The 9670-nt window shown below is 33.5% G+C and overlaps 1 protein-coding gene and 1 long non-coding RNA gene across 3 annotated transcripts; one reads left to right on the plus strand and one right to left on the minus strand.

Annotated features, from left to right (window-relative positions):
- The first annotated feature begins 310 nt into the window (after positions 1–310).
- LOC145097491 (uncharacterized) lies at positions 311–1547 on the plus strand. The gene is made up of 2 exons (XR_013704388.1): positions 311–687; positions 1203–1547. It is a non-coding gene; the product is annotated as an uncharacterized LOC145097491 (long non-coding RNA).
- Positions 1548–3108: 1561 nt separating this feature from the next.
- Positions 3109–4388, minus strand: LOC145097492 (F-box family protein). 2 transcript variants are annotated; one of them, XM_079035059.1, is made up of 2 exons: positions 4269–4388; positions 3109–3992 (listed from the first exon to the last, which is right to left on the minus strand). In XM_079035059.1, the coding sequence occupies exon 2, from the start codon at positions 3981–3983 to the stop codon at positions 3270–3272; it is 714 nt and encodes a 237-aa protein (XP_078891185.1). In that variant the 5' UTR covers positions 3984–3992; positions 4269–4388; the 3' UTR covers positions 3109–3269. The 2 variants fall into 2 exon arrangements, with proteins under 2 accessions (XP_078891185.1, XP_078891186.1); XM_079035060.1 differs by having other exon boundaries at positions 3109–3983; positions 4269–4380.
- Positions 4389–9670: the final 5282 nt, after the last annotated feature.

Raw genomic sequence — 9670 nt, forward strand, 5'->3', positions numbered from 1 at the left:
TTCTTCTTTGTGGGTTGGCCATTCACTTATACGTGAATAAAGAAACTCGTTAAAATTTTATCTCATTGACTATGATTAAAGCAATGAACTACAACATGTTTTTGTGATACGCATTCTATTTTGTAATACTCCTTACAAACACAACACACAACAAAATAAACTAAAGGATAATTACAATAAGAGATAATAACTTGAAAGGGTAACAAACTTTCAACTAGTTCATATTTAGTAGTTATTGAAAAAAAAATTATACTTAATTTATTCATGAATTATATTAAATGTTTATATTTTACCCTTACTAAGTAAAATTAAATAATTCATAAATAAATCAAACGCCAAAAAAAATTAGTGACGAAATACAAATAAAATTGAAAGTTCAATTACTTTTAAGTTATTATCGAGGAATTGACAAATGGGCCTTTCAATGGTTCAATCTGATTTCAAGAAATGCTCCACGATCCATTACGGTTGAAATCTAAAGCTTGGAGCTTCGGTTCTCAGTTAACCCGACCAATACGACAATACCCAATTACCCATTTCAATTTTTCGCCATTAAAATTCTAAACCCTAGAAAGAATCTCAAGCGGGGATTTGTGTTTGTGTGTGTGTGCGCGATCGCGCATTAGCAGATAGTATGTTCAATCGAAGGAGGTTCCTGTCGCTTCCCATGGTTATTGGAGCTGTTGTGTAAGTTCTTCTCTTTATCGTATACGAACTCAAATCATCTAGATCTACTCCTTGCCTTGATCCCAACAAAATGTTCATTTTATCTTCCCTCTTCTGTTATATGCTTACGAAGATTATTGAAATTGATCATTGAACCTACCAATGTCACACTAAAAGCAAGACACTTTTGATTTGCAATCTACGTTGATAATATGGGAAACAGATATTACTATCTTGATAAAACGAAATCCGATTCATGATGAGTTTGTTGAGATTTTCTAATGCCCTAAGTTAAACGTTTCACTGTTTGCTGCTAGTAATTTATGCTAGGGTTCTATTCAATTGAAGGTAAAACCCTAATTAACAAGTTTCAAATCTACAATCTGATATTTTCCTGAGATAAAACGAATATCATGTAAGAATGTAACACCCCATCTACCAAATGTCCTTTTTTGTCATTTCACAAATGTCTAAATTATGATGATTCTTGAACTTGTAATCATGTAACTTTAAGTTGTTGGATTTATGTGTTTTAGTATTGGAATTGTCTCTGGAAAAGCTATCTTTGGACCTCCTGTGGATGAATATTGGAAGAAAAAACTCGAGGAAGAAACAGCTAAGAAAGAAAACGACACCACTTCATCTTAACATTTTTTTCAAGGGAATACAAGAAGTTAAACAAGAGCTAAAAACATGTAATTAATGAGCAAAAGATGTCTTTTTATTGGGTATTTGAGTTTCATTATACCTTTGTTCTATAATGAGCATTGTTTTGTATACAATTTTTAGTGTTCTATACTTATATGTTGTAATAATGTCTTTTTATGATGGTTTAGTAATGGTTAAATTACGGAGAGTAGCAAAGTTTTTTTTATTTGTAATATCAGAAGTGTTGTTAAGATTCGAATCTTTAATTTTGTCTTTTGTGTTAAAATGTAAACTCTAAAGACTTTCTTAACAGTAGAAAATTAATCTCATATATCAATTCATAAATTCATCGCATAGCGTTATTTAGTTATCGTTTAGATCGAAATTGAGTCTCATAACTTGTCCATAGCCATTGAAATCGAGCATTAGTTGTCGCTTGAAGCTACCTAGAGCCTTGCATCTCTGTGATTTGTTATTTTATTCAATGATTTAACGCGTATTTGACAAAACTAGCTGGTAAATGGTAGCTGAAGTTAGTAGGATGTAAGCATGTAATTTTTATTTGTTATATGAAGTTTTTTATTTAAATCGAACGTTTTATCAAAAACTAAAAGTTAGAGACTCTCAAACTTTTCATGTCAAACTTGCCCATGAGCTTTTGGTGTCATGTTTTTTGCTTTCATTGGCAAAATAACTTTTGAGAGCAAAAATAATGATACCAAATGAATCATTTTTCATTTAATATTTTTTAGATAGTTACATTTAAAGTTTATGTATTAACTTTTAAGTTTGTCATCTCAAACTTTATATAAATGTGAAAATTTTTAGATAGTTACATTTAACTATTAACTTTTAAGTTTATCATCTCAAACTTTATATAAATGTGACATTTTTTAGATAATTACATTTAAAGTTTATGTATTAACTTTTAAGCTTATCATCTCAAATTTTATATAAGTATGACATTTTTTAGATAGTTACATTTAAAGTTTATGTATTAACTTTTAAGCTTATCATTTCAAACTTTATATAAGTGTGACATTTTTTTAGATAGTTACATTTAAAGTTTGTATTAACTTTTAAGTTTATCATCTCAAACTTTATATAAAGATAACATTTTTTAGATAGTTACATTTAAAGTTTATGTATTAACTTTTAAGCTTATCATCTCAAACTTTATATAAGTGTGACATTTTTTTAGATAGTTACATTTAAAGTTTATTTATTAACTTTTAAGATTATCATCTCAAACTTTATATAAATGAGACATTTTTTTAGATAGTTACATTTAAAGTTTATGTATTAACTTTTATGCTTATCATCTCAAACTTTATATAAATGACATTTTTTTAGATAGTTACATTTAAAGTTTATATATTAACTTTTAAAAGCTTATCATCTCAAACTTTATATAAATGTGTGACCAATAGATTGGTGGTGCTTAATATTTTTAAACCAATAACTATTTCAGTCTGATAGAAGATCTTATGATTTCAAACTTACGAAGTGAAAAACGATTCTAGATAAGATCTAGATCTCGACAACCTAAATATCAACGTATTTATATATTTTATTAATAGTAGTTATACGTAAGCAAATGGTAAAAATTGTACACGTTTTATCATACATATTGCTATTATTAAAAAAAAAAATATGTTTTGTTACTATTGTAAGTATGGAAATATAAATATGTTGAATGCAATGCCACTTCTGTTATGCAAAATGTAACATAAATATGTTAACATTATAGGTCAATAATCTTACAAGTTTCAAGTTATATATTGTTATTATCCGTTAAAAAAACAAAACATTTTTTTATTGATTAAAAAAAAGGTTTGTTATATTCTGTGCCCTTTGATAAGCAAAAGTTTTTAAACCAATATTCAAACTCAATATCCCTAAAAAAGAAACACAAATTACACCTCTAACAATAATAAACATTCAACATAATATTACTATTCCACTCTTTTCACTTTCTTCAAATTCTTTCTACACTTTCTTGATTCTTCATCAACATTACTTCTTTCCAAACATTCAAACGATCGATACTTCACCTTCAATAACTTCTCCTTCACCACTTCAAGTCTTCCCTTTTCTTCTCTTCGAGCTTTCAAAAACCCAATCATCTGTTGTCTACAAAGCTTAATCTCCATATCCAACACATTAATCCTCGAGTCAACAGGGACACTACAATGCTCAACAATCTGTCTATGCCTTCCATGAACAATCTCCGGTTGCCACACCTTCAATGCACTCGAAGCTTCCTTCACTTTCTGCAAGTTCTTCAACTCATCAATGGCGGATTTGATTTTCTCATTCTCGTCACCTAATTGGTGTTCAATCTCGTGTACTTTTCTTGTGTGTTCATGGATCTGAGATTCGAGTCTTAGGACAGCTCGTTTTTCTGCTAAAAGTTTTTTTGCTTTGTCTTTTTCGAATCTGGTTTGGTAGATGGATTTGGGAGGAGTAGAGGTTGAAGATGAAGATGAAGATGAAGAGAGTGTAGGGAAATCAGAAGAGAGTAATTTTGACCAAATGTTGTCTTCTTTTGAAAGATGATTTAAACGTCTGGAAGCCATTGAAAGACAACAAATGTCTTTGTAGGTTAACGATGAAGTTTCGACTCCAAGTTCCAAAATCAACCTCCATAATTCATCTGGTAATGACATCTGTAAACCCTAAGAAGAAACTCGAAGAACTTGTTAACATTCGAATTGTTCCGAAATCATAAAAAAATTAAAATTACCTACTGATTGAGCTATTAAAAGCCCTAAAGTTGCAATTGGGTATAATCAAGATCGGAATTTTAAATCCATAAAACAAACAGTTCAAAGAATTTGCACAAAATTTAGGAATCATCTGGATGTTGTTTGTAGAGTTCGATCTAGGGTTTGTAATTGCAAGATTCATAATGATGGAATCAATAGCTGTATATTTGTATGCAACTGACGAACCTGTGGAGAAATATAGCGATTGCAGAACCTTGCTCGACCGATGAATCTTTTGCGGACGAACGTCGCAAATTGCGCCCACGGCGATTTATAGTTGTATGCCGATTTGATGGAATTAATCGTCTAAAAAAAAAGTAAATAGGAAAAATAGTTTTCTCTTCTAACACTTATTTTAATCGATTTTCAAATATTTACTTAATTAATTTTTTCGATATAAAATCTAGTATCCTTTGTAATGTTAAATATAATTATTAGACATTACTTAAATAAATAAATAAAATAGATCAAAACACTTGATTTTTTCGATTTGTTGTCTCAAAACAGTTTTTTGAGTGTCTAAGAACACTATATTATCAAGATTTTCCTATAATAATACTTATAAATGATTTACTCCAACATAAATCATCATTGAAAGATCATACTATTCTTAAGTATTTCTTCATGATTATGTTTTTTCTACTTGATGAAATATGACAAAGCATGTTTGGACTCTTTTTGGAAGAATGTAGTATAATGAAGAGACATTCATGTATTAAATAACAAAACAATATGGTTAATGATGTTCTTTTTTACATGTTTAGGTGCGTCAAGGTTTTTGCTACGAAAGAAACATATATGAACTTGTTGACTAAACCGTTGGAATGAAGATCAACATTTATACCGCTGATGTTTAAGTTTTTGGATGGTGATGCATGCTGGTTCTTCCGGGCAATTGCTATTGTGTAGATTGGGAACATCTGAATGAAGACATCAGTTCACAACATAATAAAACAACGTTGATCGTACTCCTGGAGGAGATCCTGAGAACATAATATGACGGTTAAATAAAATTTTTGGGAGAAAGTTTTGTATGTGTATTAGGGGTGTGAGAGAATGGCTATTTTGTTAGGCATTTTCCAAGGATGTATTTAGAGTGGTGGTCCAAGCATCGATGAGGTCCATCTAAATCAATCGTTGTCGATAAAAGGTGTTATAGATGAGGGCTCATCAAGTCCCCCCCCCCCCCCCCCCTAATATTATGTGCAATTGTTATTCATGCTTATTTATTATCTTGCCAACTCAGTATAATGATTATTTCTTTGCCTATTAACTTTTCTTTCCTTATTCTTCATAGATGGATTTAGTTCTTCTTCTTGTCTCCTTTTTGTTTTTTGCCTCTTTCTTGAAAACCCAAATGTCTTTTTCTTTCCCAAAACTCTTTTCTCTTTTGGTTATGGATTTTCATCACGAAAATCTACCTAGCGATTAAAAAATCTTCAGCGTCGGTACAACCTTCGTGTTGAAGATAAAGTCACCATTCTTATTCAAGGAGATGGTGTCATCTTCATCTTCATCTGAAAACATCACTTGGCCCCAATTAGCTCACAACTCTTTTAGATGTTTTTGATGTCCATGCACAAAGTGGAAAACCCTTAACCATTACCCACACCATCATATAGCATACATAAAACTTCTTTGAAACAAGTATAAACTCCTTAAAGATACTCTTAACCACTTCATTTTGCTTAAACTTTGTGTAATCACTAGAAGTTTTAATATCAATCTAAGGCCATAGTTCGTCAACATAATTGATTTCTAGGTAAAAAAACCTTCATTATTGCATAACGTGTATAGATTATTAATAAAAAACAGGTAGGCATGTAAATTGGTCCAAAACAGGGCCGAATACCACTAACCACTTCTAGTTCGGTTTTTTGGTTAAAAACTCATCCTTACAAATGGGCCTCTCACGTCTCCCAATGTGACACATGTCGAGTCAGGAATTACCAACATGTTTGACTTCACAATCTCAATACATTTTTGTTTCTCATGTCTTTACCCACCTTTTCCAACACCTCCCAATCTTTGATTGCATTAGCATATGTCTTAGCAACCTCCTAAATCACAGAGCCACCAATAGTCTTGTTTTTGGACAATAATAAGGTAGTCAAACGGTCACTTGGGGAAAATGATTGTCATTCTGTGAAAGCCTCACAACATATGTGAAAATATGATAATTTCCAATCCATATGTCATTCTCCTTGTTGATCCAACCATGAATAGCACATTTAGGAACCTAATTAATGTGAACCTTTTGCCTAACTTTGATAGCTTCCGTGTCATATAAATGTCCTCTACAGTTCCTTGTTGTTAACACATTTTCCTTAAGTCGTGTGATTTTATATGGCGGAAAATTGGAAATGTACATCTGTAACGACCTGTATTTTCTATATATAATATTTATGGGAATTATCAGAGTTTTATCTACATTTGTAGAATTATACTCAAACTAAAACACTTTAAATCCCAATACGGAACACCAACATTAAATAGTTGCCCACAGACCCAAGAACCAACTTGATCAATGTAAGTCGACCACCAAAGGAAAGGCATTTAACTTTTCACCCCGCTAATCTACTACAAAATTTCTCAATAATAGAGGACCAAGCGTTCACTCGGTTCATATTATGACCTGCATGAACCCCAAGATGAACAAATAGGAGAAAATAAAAACCACAGCCCATGGATCTTGCAACATCCGCAACTTGAGATGGGGTAACACCAACTCTAATCAATTTGCTTTATGCAAATTGATTAAGACCCGAAGCCAAGAAAAAGTGTCACACCCCCAAACCAAGGATGGCGGAAACGTCTGGGGGTGGAGGACTTCATGTGTGGTATCATAACAACAATTACAATATTGCTCAAAGTATAGACAACCAACATAAATATAATTGAAAAAAGTTACATCAAAGTATATGTTTACATGTTTCCAAATCAATTACATTATGTTGACAAAAAGAAATAAAACGTTTGATGCCTTAGCGTTCCATCCCCAAAAGCGGTCGATTACCTGTTTTATTTATTCCCTGAGAATACAAGTAGTTTTGAAAAAGTGTCAACAATTAAGTTGGTGAGTTCATAAGTTTTTGAAAGTGATGCTAAAATCCTTTTCTTTGTAAAAGTGATGTTTGTTCAAGAAAAATCCAATATTTCCCTTATAAAATGTATTGTAGTCTTAAAATTTAAGACCGAAATGTACAAGTATTTTTACCATACTTAAGAAATTTATGCAAATTTGAATGGACATAAACTCGTTAAATTTAGAAGTAGAACCCGTAAATCTTATGTTTTGTTAATACCCCATGTGAGTTATTATAACCATACTATGACCCAGTCGGCCTCATAGTACAACGTTCTTCAGGCGTCGCCAGTTAAATGACACTTGTCACCATAGACCTACCGGTCTAGTTGTTGCATGCAGCTCAGGTGCGGGTTTGTCAGACCCAATATAGATCTATACACAACTATCACGTTCTCCCTACAAGAGACTTTGGTTACAATTTATAGGACTTTTGACTTTGTTACTTTGGAGGTAACGTGAAGCGAGTGTCTCACAAATTTATTCATTAACAGATTTACATGAACTGAACTGAAAACCCCTTTTTGTATAAACACGGTACTTTGTATTCCTACCCTGTTTATATGAACTGAAAACCTTTGGTAATGAGTTTGAAATGTAATTGAAACATAAACTATACCTATTATAGTTTAACATAACTATCTGTAATGTATATGAAACAGAAACTATACCAATTATAGTTTATCCAAAACGTTTGAAATGTAAATGAACCCCATTTTATGTGAGTCGAATGTATAGCAAAAACATAACTATGTTTATCATTCCTTATCTTGTATTATTTGTAATGACAAAGGACTCTTATAAATCTGTAACATCCATAAATTTTACGCCAAATTTAAACTTTTTCAATCATAAATAAAAACCAAATAGCATTTTTTACAAAATGTTTTCAAATCAATTTCCATCAGAGTGTCCCAAAAATCATAACATAAGGATGAGGAGCGGTATGGTCATGCCTTCGCCTTTCCATGATCTCCAGAAGTACCTGAAACAATAAACTGAAAACTGTAAGCCCGAGGGCTTAGTGAGCTACCCCCAAAATACCAATACCACACTGACATTACCATATCAGTAATAATCAATCAATCAACATGCATACTAGGCCATCGGCCTAACTGGACCGCCCTACCGGGCCTACAGTCTGTCTGAATCTATCCCGAGCCTTCGACATGACTGGTCCGCCATGTGGGCCTGCAATCTCCCTGGACCGCTCATAGGGTGTATTGGCCTTCAGCACAAAGTAGGACCGCCTCAACCCAACCACAAGCAAATAACCATGTGTGCATACTGTCATATACAAGCATATACAAACATCAAACATATTTTTCACACTGATCATAACTCATAGAATTCTCATGTAACTAGAGTACCGACCAAGCTGGTCATTAACATACCAATCCCTACGGATCATAAGAGCATAACATACTGTCTACCCCAATTCCGATCTAACAGATCATAACCACATGTAGCATACCATAACAATAACAACTAAAGGGTCGACCTTGGTGCCGTAGACCCTATCGATATAGTGAGGATAACTCACCTCGCAGATGTCGACACGAAAGGTAAACTCCAACTCTCGGATCACTTGACACCGTCTCCACCACCTATTATCATAGTACATCATACTCATAAGTCCTTAACCTTATAAGGTACTCCATAACCCACTAGTCAACCCCTGGTCAAAGTCAAAGTCCTCAGTCAAGGTCAATAGTCCATGTTGACCTTAACTCGCCGAGTACCCTTGGCTACTCGCCGAGTTCCCTGAACTACCTTCCAACTCGCCGAGTCATCAGAATGACTCGTAGAGTTCCTTTGATTCTCGATCAAACTTGCCACCCGTCGAGTTCCCTCCTTGCAACTCGACGGATACACACTCATCCATATCCATGAGAAAACTCATCCGACTCGTCGAGTTCTTCAACTCGTCGAGTTTATGGCAATCTTCATCGGACTCGCCGAGTTGTTCATCCAACTCGTCGAGTTCACGGCCATCTTCATGTGACTCGCCGAGTCAACCTTGCGACTCGCCAAGTCCATTCAGTCCTTTTTTCCATACAGACTTGTTTTGAGCCATGCAACGGCTCCAACTCATAGATCCAAGCTTCTAGGGCATGCTTATCACGTAAAGTTGCAAACTTTAAGTGCATGCATGGCTATAAAGGCTCTAAATGCCTATTTTAAGTTCTTAATGGAACTTTATGCTCAAGAGGGACCTTAATCACAACCAAGACTGTGACTTTATGCTTCTACAATCCAAGGAGGGTCCAGATCTGAAGTTACAACTTTAGATCTAGCCCATAGCTCATCATACCAACTTGAAAATCCATAAAAAGCCCTAGAAACTCAACAAAAGGGAAAAAGGGAAGTAAGGATGGCACTTTGATACCTCCAAAGGATGCTAGCTGAGGTAAATCTTGCTTCCCACTCCTTCCTTGCTTCAATTCCTTTGCACTCCTAGCTTTCTTCCTCCAATATTCTCTTTCCAAGCTTCAAACACCAC

The sequence above is a fragment of the Lactuca serriola genome, chromosome 4 (assembly GCF_051521515.1).
Source record: "Lactuca serriola cultivar US96UC23 chromosome 4, Lser_US96UC23_V15, whole genome shotgun sequence".
In the NCBI taxonomy this organism is placed as follows: domain Eukaryota; kingdom Viridiplantae; phylum Streptophyta; class Magnoliopsida; order Asterales; family Asteraceae; genus Lactuca; species Lactuca serriola.

Excerpts from the sequence above, each read along its gene's own strand:
- LOC145097492 (XM_079035059.1), bottom strand. The coding sequence starts at position 3,983 with ATGTCATTACCAGATGAATTATGGAGGTTGATTTTGGAACTTGGAGTC.